Raw genomic sequence first — 14,036 nt, forward strand, 5'->3', positions numbered from 1 at the left:
CAAGTGAGAGCTGTTGATATTATGTCTTGTCACACCCGGTATAATCCAAGATACAGGCATGACAAGACGAGTGCTGAAGATTCAAATCTACAGTTACAGCTAGAAGGTAAGATAGGAGGTCCGAGATAGGAGAGGACGCAGCCATGAGTTTAGGACTTGCTTCTGTAAAAGGAAGAAAGGATTTTTCCTGTGTTTGAAAGTAAAGATAGGACAAGCAGTTAGGATATTTTTCTCTAATGAGGCCCCTGATCCAGCTGGCAGGAATGCAAAGTGCAATTAGAGGCTGTGAGAGGCTGTCGGTCACCCTGCTGTTGGTGTTTATTTACAGCAGCTAACTGTCTGTTTATTAACACGTCTCTTTTAAGAACATACATTAGTGTTAACCTTCTGTCATTCTTGTTGCTGTTGATTATGACATGCTCATTCTCTGTATCATCAGATCATGGACGGACCGGGAGAGAATGACCCAGACCTTGTCCCGGCCTCCCACCCTCGATTCTGCGAGGCCATCAAGACAGACACGGCGGCTTACACTGCACTATTCACCAGAACATTCCAGAACAAAACCTTCCATGTGTACCGGCTCAAGAAGAAGCGCAAGAAAAGCACCAAGAGCTCGTCAGAGCCCATTGCGACTCAGTAGCAGGTTCAGGGTTGTGAGAAAACCCCCATCAGAGGCCAAAGGGGAGAGAGACGGAGGAGAAGAAGAGATAAAAAGCACTGAGTCCTCGCTGTTCCTCTGTCTCCTCTGCACTGTGCCCAGCTGTGATCATGCCCATTATTTTTTCAACACATGGCTCTGTGAACTGTGGTGTTAGAGCAGTGTGCCGGTTCAAGCTTGGGGCTGCATTGTTTTAGTTAGTGGAGTGTGGAAGCACCTATAGGAGTCCTGCTTCGGGCTGTTCTGTGTCCAGCCACCCACCCTGCCATTCTCTCAGCACTCACTAGTGCAGATAAACAGACACAGAAATGACTATTAGGCCTCTAAGTAGTGTCTGGAATACCACAAGCAACTACTAATTATTTAGTTTCATTAGAAGCAGTCAGTGTCATTTCTGCACAGCATCATGAAATGAACAAAACACTAATCACTGCTACTTCTAAATACTGTAATAGAATTATTGTTTTCCTCTCATACAGGGTAGACCTGGGGTTCAGCAACATTAATCAAAATTAGATTCAGCATCAAATCAGAATAATTTAAAAATCATTTATTCAATCTATTATTTTAGTTTTGCTTTGAGCACATTTAAAAGTCACAAATAACTTTATAAAGTCAAAAGTTAAAACTTTGAGATTGACATGAAATACTCATTACAATAAGTAAAAGAAAGTATTTCCAGATAAATACAGTACATTACAAATAGAGAGAGAAACTATGTTTTACTGAGATTAACAAATCTGGGGATTGTCAAAGTCTTTCTTTTACGATTATTCATTCTTGGAAAGTGCAAGTTGCCACCGCAGCTCTGACTTATATCAGTAATAAAGTGTATAAAGGGTAGACATTTGGGATCAAATAAACTATCAAAATTTGATAAACATTTAAACTTGAACGTGCCATATTTGAACAGGGTTGATTAAAACTGCAATGGGCTGTTTTTAAATACCCTAAAGTATATATATAAATCTAGTGAGGAGCTTTCATGTAATTTTTTAAAAGAAATTATGAAGGTCTAATTGGAAATGACCTAGAAAAGTATTTCCTACTTTGACAAACAGTTTCAACTCAAGGTGCAGTTAACTAGCTTGTTTCATAGCCTTTAACTGCATTAGTGCATGAATCAGAAATCAGAAATGGATCTGTTTGCATGAAGTTGCACAGCAAATTAATTCATCAATCTGTGCGTCTGCAAAATATATGGTAAAAGATGCTTTGGGTGCTTTTGTGACTACTTGAAGGGCTAGTTGAACTACTGTGGTTGGCGAGCTAACCACCAATATGCTAGCCAGCTGAGACATGCTAGCGCTACACAATAGATCACAGAGCTTCTTTTCTATTTTGTTTGTACTGTGCTGTGGCACTCTGTTCTCTGTCTTGTACATAATTTCATTAAATGAAGATTTAATTGAAGAGGGGGGTAAAAGCATGCAAAGAAGCCTTCTAACTGCCTCGTTAGCTTGGTTTTGCTAACGGGACCATTTCATACAGTTTTTTCAAAAGTCGTATTTGTACTAGTGACTTCTGCCTCATACTTCTCTGTGAACCAGTCCTCTTTTGTGGAGCACTATATGCTTCGATAGAGGAGTTAAATCAAAGTGCACAGTGCCACAAAGCTAATAAGCTACGATAGCATCCTCCATTTTGGACACTGTGGCTTTTTGTTCCCCCAAAGGTCAGCACTGTAGAGATGGCTCGCTATTGGTCAAAGGTGCACATCTGTGGTTTAAATTCATCATATCTGAAGCTGAAAAATTCAAACAGGTTAACTTCAACACAGCAAGTGAATCCACAGAGCATGGCGATCCCATTGAAATGAACTGATTACTGGTGTGGCCGAGCCTTTGCAATGTTATCCATAGCACTACTAAGATTGGTTGGCCATTGTAGGTAAAACGCAGCTGGGGAAGGCAGGTATTATTCAGGGAATGAACTCCTCACTTTTTTAAAGATTAAAGTTATAACTTTATTACAAAAAAACTCAGATATTCTGTGAGATTATTAAATCATACATTTTTGAGAAAAAAAATCTAAAATTCTCTGAGATTGAACACAAATTTATGAAGAAAAAATGGGGGGAAATTGTGGTGTTTTTTTTTTTTTTGGTTACAAAACCACATCACTTAAATTTGCAAGGTTGGATCAACCTCATCATGCTGTGGTCATCACTGGTGGGAATTCAAGCAAATGCTGAGACATTGAATGAACATTTAAACATCCAATCAAGACATCCCCTTATGGTTCAAAAACAGTTCCAAAATGAAAGCTGTGTCAACATCTGCAGCGTTACCTGGCCTATAGCTTGATGCATGTCATTCTCTCTCTCTGTCTCTCTATCTCTCTCCCCCTTTCACACTTAGCTGCCCTATCAATTTAAGGCAAAAATGCCCCCAAAAATGCCAAAATGTGACATTAACACAGACAGGCCTATTCAGCTGTTCTACCCAAGTTCATGTACACATTGTGCATTCAGCAGCTTTATACATCCCAAAACCTGAAAATAATAAATCAGCTTAGTCTAAATATAGTAACCCAGTGTTTCCCACATAGGACACGAGCCCAGGAGACTTGATCTCCTAGGTGACCTATTCATCCATCATGACTTTCTCCCTATGTGGACCATAGTGCTCCTTATTCTACGACACCTGACATAATGGCCGTTTTTGAGGTTTTTCATTTTAAATTTATGACTTTATAATATCAGAGAATATTCATGTTTTTTTCATGTAAATTTGTAAATTTAATCTCGGAAATTCTGAGTTTTTTTCTTGGATCACTACCCCTCTCCCCTAGTTCCATATTCTTTTTTTTTTTTCTTTTAACCTACGGTGGCCCTAATTTGCTGCCGTACTCTTGACCTTGGAAATTGCTGTGATCCCAACTCAAGGTCCAGATCTGCTTTCTGCTGAGCTTTTAACCATATCACACAGTCATGTATAAGTACTGTGGATAAAACAGATCAGCCTCCATCAGAACTTAGCAAACTCCATCTACTGATTAAGACTGTTGGTTGTGGTTGAAAGCTCCGGCTGGACTTGCATGGTTACACTACTTATCTTATGGTCACGTAAGTAAGTAAGGTCAAGTAAAAACATTGTTAATAATGCTGATTCCATGCTTCTATTTCTGATAAGTTTCCTTTAAAAAGCACATGACATGACTTCAACTTGACTGCGGTGTTGTCCTGTTTGTACCTGAGGTATCTTTTCAGCTAGTGGAGTTTATGAAGACAGCTGGGGGTCGTGCTCAGCTGTGGTTTATGTGGGAGAGAGCAGCATTGACCATTAGCTGGACTTGGCACTCTTCGGCTCGGCACATTTGGCTCAGCCGTGATAGATGCTATCAATTACCCCTGAACAGAAAGCGGAAATAATTTTGTTAGTTTCAATTCCCGCCTGGGTGGAAACAGGTTCCACCGGTGCTTAAATGTGTTTTTGCTGTAAAACTGAGGTCAAAGCTGGTACCAAGTGATATTTGTGACATTGTTGTTGTTGTTGCTGTTGGCTCCGCGATTCTCATCAGCAGCAGCCTCAACCTTTTCACTCTCTCTTCTATCTCCCACACACACAGCCACAAACACACATGAATAATGTAAGTGGCGAGGAAATTGCAGCAGGCTGACAACGACGCTGATTCCCCGCCGCAATCCAAAATAGTTTGTGATAGAGAGAGAGAGAGAGGGGGCCAACACTTGCATATCAAACTGAGGCTTTGTGGTTGGAAAAGAAAGTGGGGATGAGCAGGGGGAGTAGGGAGGGCAGGAAAGGCTCATGTTTAAACAGCAGAGCAGAGATGAGAGCATGGATTCACAATGATCTGAACCCCTTCCTCATTCTCCGTTTCTTCTTTGGAACCAAAGGGAAAGCAGGGGAGAGGAGGTGATTGAAAGGCTGGAGCTGTGTCAGTAATTATAGGGTGGCCAGTCAGAGTTGCCTGTTACAATGAGCCGTTATGTGGGTTCGACACACACTCATTTTTCTCTCTCAGTCTGCCTATATTTGTACACTTGTTAATAAGGACCTCTGTCTTTGATAATCCGCACACTCGCAGATGCACGTACACTCCTGCACACAGTTGTTGTGTTGCTTTTGAAACCGTTGTTGTTCGTTAACCGTGTGGCCTCATTGTAATGCATACCAATGGGATCAGTGTGGAACAGCACCACTTGTTCTCCCCCTCTCGCCTTCATATTGGATGTTTAATTTAGGAGATGTCTGATTGCTTTATTTGAGAGCGAAGTGATTCCATTATGTTTGTCTAATAAGAGTGTACTAATGTAATATTTTTTTTCAGCATTCTTAATTTCCATACATATTGGGATTAGTAGTTCATTGGGAGGCACGCCGTCTGCCTATGGTTTGTCTTAATGAAAAGGGGATGAAGAAATCCATTAACTTGTGTGCAGATGTGGAATTCAGCTCAGCACTTCCTAAGGCACGTTTTTTAAAGCACTAGTCGATGCTACTGAAACAAATGCAGCCACTTAAATACATATTTATGCTTGGGAAACGAAAAGATTGAATAAAGAGAGAGAAAATTAAGAGAGAGCTTTCCAATATAAATAACTAAAGGCCAGATTCAAATTGTATTCTGTAATAAAACAACACATTTTCTTCTACAGAAATCTGTAATAATGATAACAACTTTTTTGCAGTCTTTGTATCTTACCACTATATGGCCAAAACTATATGGACGCCATTTCATTACACCCATCTTGATAAAATGATCTCAGCTCAAGGTCCTTTTGCTGAGTTATCCTGGAGCTTTCAGCATTATCAAATGCTCCTCATCCACAGATTGAGTTTGCTCAAGACCTAACTCTCCATGCTCCTGAGCACCTCTCATACTGGCTCTATGTTGTTTTTAAGTAACTGTTGTGTTTGTCCTCCTCCTATTTTAGAATTTTTTGTTTGAATATTTGGTCCAAGGTTTTATATCTTGTTTTTTTTTTTTTTACGCTCCTGTAAACTGTTGGATGAATACTGTTATTGTTGTTGCAATTTTTTTCTGGTAAAGTGAATAGAGCAGAGTGATTTGAAAATGGTTGCCCATACAGCCGTGTTTAGTCCTAGTTAAAGGAATTCACCTACAAAATCACCATTTGTGTATCAACTACTCATCCGTGTTACATTAAATTCGTGAAGAAAACTGTTTTCTCGTATGTCTCCACAGTGAATGAAGAGTCCAAAAACAGAAAATACAGATTGGGGGGGTGTTGGACTGGCTGGTAAATCTGGCTACAGCCCTGTTTCCAAGGTCAGGAACTGAACTGTCATGCTTAATTACACCCATATGTAATTTGCACGTTATTTCAAAGCATGGGTGTAAAAATGCTGCTGAACAGCCTCTTTTCTTCTGGGGAGGCTGTCAAAAACATGCTGGAACCTGGCTGCAGGGATTTGGCTCTCAGACGGCATATGAATTCATCCCAAAGGTGTTGGATGAGGTTGAGGTCAGAGCTCAGTGCAGGTCCACACCATTCAAGTACACAGTATGTGTGCTCTGGCTGTGAAGTACACGTGTTGCTGTCTTTAGGGGGGTCAGTCATGGTTTTAGTGTGTTTGGGGGCATGGTGGTGCTGAAGCTTGGGTAAAAATGTACTCAGATTTTTTTTGTTAATTTCACTGTAATTTAATTAGTATTCATGATGAGCTGCAGCTATGACGCATGTGCCAGTCTTAGACAAACCATCTGACATTCTCTGGAAGCATCTAAACAGACGGATCCCACTGAGCCAGTGCCATGTAAATACATTGAAGCTATTAGTGAATGTGAAATTTCCACATGGAGCATAAGGGTCTAAAATAACATGTAATGAAGCAACACTATAATCCCTCCACACATTGGTACTTTAGAGGTGATTGACAGGTTTTTCTATAGAGGTTCCTGGTACAATATGATTGGCTGACATGTAGGCCACTCTTGAGTTCACACTGAGATAAATGCTCGGAACTGATGCACCTTAAAGGCTACATTATTGCTTAAGAGCTGCTTGTGACCCTAAACGTCATCTTCAGCACAAGCGCTGTTACATGTAAAATCTGTCAACAGTGGAAACCGTCTGCTCCTGTGTTTATTTGAAAGAAGAATATTGTATTATGTATGTCAGTGCCTTTGGTCATTTTCTCCATTTTGCTCTATTTCTTTTTCTACAAATCCACCAAGCAAATTCTGTACAGCAGGGTTTTCTACTGCAGGTCATTTTCATATCAGAAATCATACAAACTAGTAAATGTTTACTCTGCAGCTAAAATTGTTCTCATTGCCAAACACGTAATTGGTGGAAAGGATATAAAAGATACATGAGTCAAGTAAGAGTCTGCTCCAATGCCAGTGTTAGATATTAGCCACATCAATGGCAGTATGATGAATAAAGTATTTCTTTTTCCAACAATGTTGTTTATTGTTTGTCATTATGTAAGGCCGGAACCTTCATTTTCCGTTTCTTTCAACTCTACAGTTTCTTTTTTCAGATGCAGTCACGATTCAGCACAGTCACTGGTGCAAACAAATGAATTTATTGAGAAAAAAAAATCAAAGCAAATACAAAACACTTACATAACTGTCCAAAGCTCATCACCATCTTGATGATAAAAAAAGATATGTTCGATTTTATTTATTTTTTTTTCTCAGTAGCTGCACATTTTAAATCTATGTGGTGCTTTCTTGACAAAAAGCAATATTTGTAATTAATCTATCTTTGTATTTACAAATGATGTAAAAACATTAACTTTGTTCACAACATGTCTGCACCCGGAACACAACATTTAAGAAGCCGTTGTATGGTACAAATGAATGGTGGTGGGGAGTGAGCTGCTTCTCACAGCTGCGGAGAGAGAAGTGTAGCATGAAGTGCCTCCATCCTTCACCACTCTGCGTGGCTCAGGCTCGGCCCTTTTCTACAGAGGAATAAAAAACAAAAAAACAAACAAGCATCCCCCCTTTAGGAAATCCCTACTGTCTTTAAAAAAGAAAAGCCTGTGTGTCCTAGTTTGAAGCATCATCCCACAGTGGACTGAACCCTCACCTGACCGGCAAGTCTCTTATTTTTAAAAGCTGCATTGTTGCCCTGGCTTTTAAGAAAATAGCGTGTTTCTGGAAAGCTGCAATCTGGGAATCGACTCCTCTGTCGACTTTTTTTTTTTTTTTTTTTTAAGTACCCGCAATCCTTTGGTTTTTTCCAGCATGACAGCAAGCCATCAGCTCCTATTAGGATTAGTGGCCTGACATGTTTTCACACACTCCTACCCTTTAACTGCTCTCTGCCGACAGGCTCGGCTCTGCCAGCGTGGAGAAGAATAAAAAGAGCATGATGAGAGCTCTGCTGCTTCTTCCAGCAGAATACAGCGTCTGAAATGCCAGGAGAAGCCAGGTCGGCTTTTTGGAGGATTGCAGGGAGGCGGGGTAGTGGTGGGATGAGGTTAGGACACATGACTTTTATATTTATGCCATTTGCTGTGCAACAAACCGTTTCAGCAGAAAACTGCTGCTCCCAGCATCACCCTCCTCTCTACAGCTCCCTTCAGAGCAACTGAGCTCCATGGTGCACTGGTGACACATTTCGCCACAGAGCAAGGCATGGTAAGATGCTTCCTCTCTGCCTCTCCTTCCCATTTGCTCCCTGATTCAACCCTTTACCTTGTAATCATCTCTCTTATCAAAGGTAAAAAGAACTGGTCCTTCTCAGACTCAGCGCTCCTCTTTCCCTTTGCTGCTTTTTTATTGGGCTTTGCCTCTTCTTCCTTTTTACTCCAATTGTTCATACCAGTTCCACAACAGCAGGAGTTTTGGAGTTGAGAGGGGGAAAAAAAAAGATCCATCAAACTGATGTGAAAAGGAAGCCAAACAAGAGGAACACTCTGCTGACAATTCACAGCTTGGATAATAACTGCAGACTTATTATTTCCCTGCAGTTTTCAGTCCATTTTCCATCATTCAAGAAAATGTGGTAATTTAGCAAGGGGCAATAGATAAATGTTGCGTATGGCACAGGTATCACAGCTCAGAACTATATATGAATAATCACCTCAATCTCCTTCCTCCTCCTCCTCCTCCTCCTCCTCCTTCCGTTTGTATTTATTGAGTAGTCACCTTGGAAAGCCGTTTGACATAGTTTGTATTCTACCGTGCAATCATCTGTTAAAATAGTCTCTTGCAGCCGCCACATTTGGTATGCCTGAGGAAGAGCGTACGTGGAACAGAGCAACAGAGCAAGTATTTCCTCCCTCCCGCAGTCCGCTCGTCCGCTCCCATTTCTTTGTTACAAAGCTGTTTGAATTTTTGTGCACTCTCCCTTGGGTGAGCAGGAACGCGCAGCGGAGGAGCGCGAATGAGAATAGGAAATCACATGAAGACGAAGGCGCAGTAGTAAGTAGAAAGCTTGATGTCTTACAACCCACAGAGCATTGAAACTTGAAACACCCAACCAATACAGAATTACTCAACCCAGTGAAGGACACATTACCAGAAGAAAGAATAATAATCTCACCCTGCAACCCAGTGCTGGCTGAAGCACGTTTTTTTCTCATACAAACATTGACAGAAGCTGTGTACAGCCAGGCAGCGAGAACACAATGTGTCCACTATATACTGAAAATCCAAACTCTGTGATGTATGGGCTACTCAGTATGATCCCACTCATCTTCTCTGCCGAATCATGTAACAGTGCGGAGCTGAATATATGTTAGAGTCCTTTGTTTATTTACAAAGATTTCATTCAGCAGCAAGGTGCTAAAAATACATTTCATGTGGCATTGATTTGCTCAGGTATAAAAAATAACCTGGCCAAAACATTTTCATTTCACATTTGAGGCCTTCAGCTGACACTCATCCAGAGCAGCTCACAATGAGTGTTAGAAAATAGAGGAAATTTGGGGTTTCAGTGGCTGTGACTGGAACAGATTTTTTTGACAGTGAAGCTAAGCTCCATCATGATGAGTAGCCCGGCTAGAGAGTGACGTTCTGAAGCCTTTAACCTGACTGGCAGGTTTGATAACGTCTGCTCCTGCAAAATTTTGTCATCTAAGGTAGAGGGAGCGCAGAGCGACAGGCTCTTTTCACAGGGACACTTTCATCTGCCACGTTGCTGATTGACGGGGCTCATCATCCAGTAAATACAACACCTTCCGTGTCAGTTGTCAGCGAGCGAGGTGTGTGGAGAGATGTCTCTCTGTCAGTCAGTCTCTCACTGTTTTCCCACCTCAGCCGTCGCTAAGCGTCTGCTAATTGATTGTTTCGGGATGGCCCGTTATCAGGGTCCTATCAGTTGGTCTGTGTGAGCTCAGAGGTCACTGGCCTCGGCTCGCTCATACAGCGCCCGCAGCTTCTCAAAGCGAGGCCCCCACTCCCCTAGTGTCTCCTCCCTCCTCCCCTCTCCTCCTCCACCCTCCCCGCCACTCCCCCCGTCCAGCCCTGCTGAGCTGAAAGAGCTGAGGGAGCCAGCAGGTGAGCCCCCTCCCTCAGTGGAGAACACCTGCAGGGAGTCGAAAGGCCCCGTGTCTGGATGCTGGTCAGCATCGCGGATGATCTCACACAGGTAGCGGGCCAGGTCCTGGCTGGAGAAGGACAGGGAGCGACGAGCCAGCTGGGAGGGGCGGGCCTGGCCCTGGGCTGGGAGTCTGGTGGGGGGGACATCCCTGCGGAGGCTGGTAGTGGTGGTGGCAGTGGAGGATGTGGAGGCTGCCGATGGGGGCAGGGTGGTGGAGCTGGTTGTACGGCTGAGAGAGTCCAGCGGCTGGGTGGAGGGTGGGGCTGGGGTTGACTGGTGAAGGAGGTGATGGTGGTGGTGGAGGGAAGGAGGAGGGTGGTGCAGGGCTCTGGAGCGGCAGTACTGGACCGACTGCGCCGGGCTCGGCTGGAGGGATTTCTGCAGCTCCGCCATGTCGTAGGCGTTCTGGACACACACAGATCAACACATGTTCATTCAGACACGCACATGCAAAAGCAGAGGAAGAGTCTCAGTTAGCACAGGAACTGCAAGAGCTCAGAAATGAGAGCAGACAGAAGAACGAGCCAGAGTGAAAGATGGAATGTTTTGGTGAGAGAGATGAGGCATAAAAAAATGAAATGTGACAGAGAGAGAGCAGAAAAATGAAAAGTGAGCAGAAAAACAATCAGCTCCCCCCATAACGTTTACTGTGAATGTTCCACCTATTTAAGTTTCCAATCTATCTCCATTTACTACCTCAGAGAAGTCATCGTAATTTTGAGTATCTGTGTGAGTGAGTGAGACCAAGAAGATAAAAATATGAGTGGAGGTGATTCAGAAAGGAGATGAAGGGTGTCTCTCTTTCTATCCATCTCTTGTAAGCACTGGTGCATTGGGGTTTAGGAGCCGCCAATACTTTCATATATACTGTAACAGCCAATCACTTCAGTGCTAATGTCATTCCACCAAAACTGTAACCACGGCAGCAGAGATGAAAAAAATAAATAAATAAAAATGGAGCGATGTAGGAGGAGGAGGAGGGGGAGGAATAAATGATACACATAGAGGAGGTGTGGGTCGCTTTGTAAAACTGATTATGTGATGAGTGGAAAGTGCTGATTTTATTTCTCCAGAGAGTTTTCAAACAAGACTCTTGAGAATTAACTGCAGCATCTGCTCTGCTATAGGGTATCATAACTGTGTGTGTGTGTGTGTGTGTGTGTGTGTGTGTGTGTGTGTGTATGTGTGTGTTTTGTATGTTTGGCTGCAGGTGATTTACAGAACAGAATACAAGACCTTGAGGGTTTTTGGGTAAAGACAAGGTGTGGCAACAATCTATGTAAGCAAGTCATGTTTCTCCTGTGTGTGTGTGTGTGTGTGTGTGCGCGCGTGCGAGCGGCCACATGTGTTTGTCTCGATCAAAGCTGTGATATTATGCAAGCTCTTAAGTACTGTTGAGTGCTTGTGGGTTATAGTGGCTGTTGGAGAGAGGAGATAAGGATTTTGCGTGGGCCTAATTAAAACGCTAGCACACACACACACACACGCACACGCACACACACACACACACATGCACGCACACGCACACACACACACACACACACACACATACACTCACACACTCACACAGTGAATGATTTTATTCCAAACTGAACTGACTTGATCCACTATAAAACTGCTATACTGCATCCACAGTTAAGTATTTGCAAATAAAAGCAATCTTAAAAAGAATGGAGTTGAAAACATTTAACCTTCATGCAAGCAGTTCAATACAACAGCTTGATGGTGTATCACACTTCACAGTACACTTAACTAGCAAAGTGTGTTAGTGTGCTTCTGTGCATAGTTCATTTTGTTAACAAAAACAATCATTGAAAAATGTTTGTCACAGACTTTTTTCCATGACTAAGATGAGAAAAAATAGATCTTTGATAATAAAACAGAAACAGATGTCGGTTTTGTTTTCATTGAAAAGACTAAAATGTTAGTGGTGAGCTATTGGACTGTATGAGCAGTGTCGGGTAAGGGTTACTTTAAAAGTAATCAAAGTACGTTACTGCGTTACTTTTTAAAAAAGTAACCAGTTACTTTACTGCATTACTCCCTGAGTAAAGTAACTCAATTACTTTTAAAGTACTTCCAACGTTAGTCCCTGAGAAATGTAACTCAAGCACTTTTAAAGTACTTTTGAGTATTCTACATTTCCTATTGGGCAATGGACCACAGGGCGCTAAGCCTACATTTTTTTGTCTCCAAAATTAAAGTTATGGACCACTTGCCCTTCACTTTGATCCAATTCTCCCATCACAGCCGTCACTTTGACCAGTAGAAACACAGAACGATCTGCTGCCGTAGACAACTGTAGCTATGACAACAACACCCCAGTGTTTTTAATATTTCCTCTAGGGATGTTACCACACAGAGTAAAAGGGGGAAATGATGGTGTGAAACAGCAGAGGCACTTTGTCAAATCGCTGAGTTAACGTTACTGTCATTAGCATCAAGCTAGCAAACAATGTTACATCCTCATGGTCGGACATAAAGTAATAACATTAACAAATAGTGGCGGGGCTTTTACTCACCACAACTGCAGAGGCTCCCGGCTTCATTTGAAACAAACTACATTATAGACGATCCGTTATTTATTAATCCCTCTGTGTGTTTATATATTTACTTTTTATCCGCTCCGTTGTCTTCATAAAGTTAACATATCGCATTTCAAACTCAACACTTGTTTCAAATTAAAAGCCCCTTATAACCTCGGCTAGAGAATCCCTCCATTTTCTAAATAGGCTTTTATTCTGAAACATTTGTCAGAACTTTCTGTGGAGGATACAGTAGCTTGACAGTTTACGTATGGCGCTTCAAATGTAGCTCCTGCCATCTGCTGACGCTTTTAGGTGACTACAACAACATGTCGGCTGGCACGTGAACAGACACAGTGACTGAAATAATAGTGAAAGTAATAAAAATAGGACAAGAATAACCTAATGACATCACACACGCCGTGAAAGACGACCAGGGATAATTGGTGAGTACCAGCGTGTAGCGTGTACCAGGCATAATGCAAGTCCTGAGTCTGAAATATGTCTGTCAGCAAGTCCTGCTCCACCTATTTAGACTCCACCGTAGACAATGGCAGCATTTCTCCGACCACGTAGCGAGTCACAAGCTCCGTGGCTTCTTTCAGACTGATAGGTTTAACGTTATCTCCGTTAGTAGAACCTTAAGACAGCCGTTGCTGTTTTGGAGCTGAAGGACCAGCGTTCTAAAAGTAACGGAAGTAAGTGATGTCTTGTTTGAAAATGAACTCAAGTATTTGATTACTCAAACAGCAAACTAACACGTTAGGTTACTCGTTACTGCAAAAAGTAATCAAAGTACTCTAACGCCTTACTTTGTAACACGTTATACCCAACTCTGCATATGAGTGCTATGAGACTGGAGCACCCACAGGTTGGTAAACACCAGTAAATAGTCAGTGCCAGGATGTTTCAATAGTCTGCAAAACTCTCTCACTGGAGCAGTGTCAGCCATTAAGCGAGTTTTGAGCTGTAATTTGTCAGAAAATAAGCAGCGCTGTGTGTCTGACTGCATGGTGGAGCTGTTAAATGGATTTGTCAAGTTGTTTCGTGCAGCGGTGGCTGTTGGCTTGACAGACAGGTGACTGACAGAGCTGAAATTCCAGTTTTAATCATTCACTCTGTGAGTGGACTTAAAATGAAACCTCCACACTAGGGCTGTCAACGAATATTCTAAATTCGAATTTAAATTCAAATTTGAAAAATAATGGACCTTTGAATGTGAAAATTGATATTCGATTGTGGAGAGAAAAAAAAACACCACCGCAGCTGTCCTCTTTGCGAGTGGGCGTTGGCATCAGACGAGCATTTCTCCAGCCTGGTCGACAAGCGGTTCTACTCCCAGCTGTTGTCTCCGTCACCCGGC

The 14,036-nt window shown here is 42.2% G+C and overlaps 2 protein-coding genes across 5 annotated transcripts in view; one reads left to right on the forward strand and one right to left on the reverse strand.

Moving 5' to 3' along the window:
- dpy19l3 (dpy-19 like C-mannosyltransferase 3) overlaps positions 1 to 7,039 on the forward strand; it is a 111,409-nt gene extending 104,370 nt beyond the window's left edge. For all 4 annotated transcript variants that reach the window (XM_049602624.1, XM_049602625.1, XM_049602615.1 and 1 more), the window contains one exon: positions 440 to 7,039. In XM_049602624.1, the coding sequence (XP_049458581.1) occupies positions 440 to 643 (204 nt within the window). In that variant the 3' untranslated portion in view covers positions 644 to 7,039. The remainder of the gene's footprint in view (positions 1 to 439) is intronic.
- Positions 7,040 to 7,197: 158 nt separating this feature from the next.
- The window catches only part of si:ch211-186j3.6 (neural-cadherin), a 434,762-nt gene continuing 427,923 nt past the window's right edge, over positions 7,198 to 14,036 (reverse strand). The window contains exon 39 of the mRNA XM_049561145.1: positions 7,198 to 10,553. Coding sequence (XP_049417102.1) covers positions 9,942 to 10,553 — 612 coding nt within the window. The 3' untranslated portion in view covers positions 7,198 to 9,941. The remainder of the gene's footprint in view (positions 10,554 to 14,036) is intronic.

The sequence above is a fragment of the Epinephelus fuscoguttatus genome, linkage group LG2, assembly GCF_011397635.1.
Source record: "Epinephelus fuscoguttatus linkage group LG2, E.fuscoguttatus.final_Chr_v1".
NCBI lineage: Eukaryota > Metazoa > Chordata > Actinopteri > Perciformes > Serranidae > Epinephelus > Epinephelus fuscoguttatus.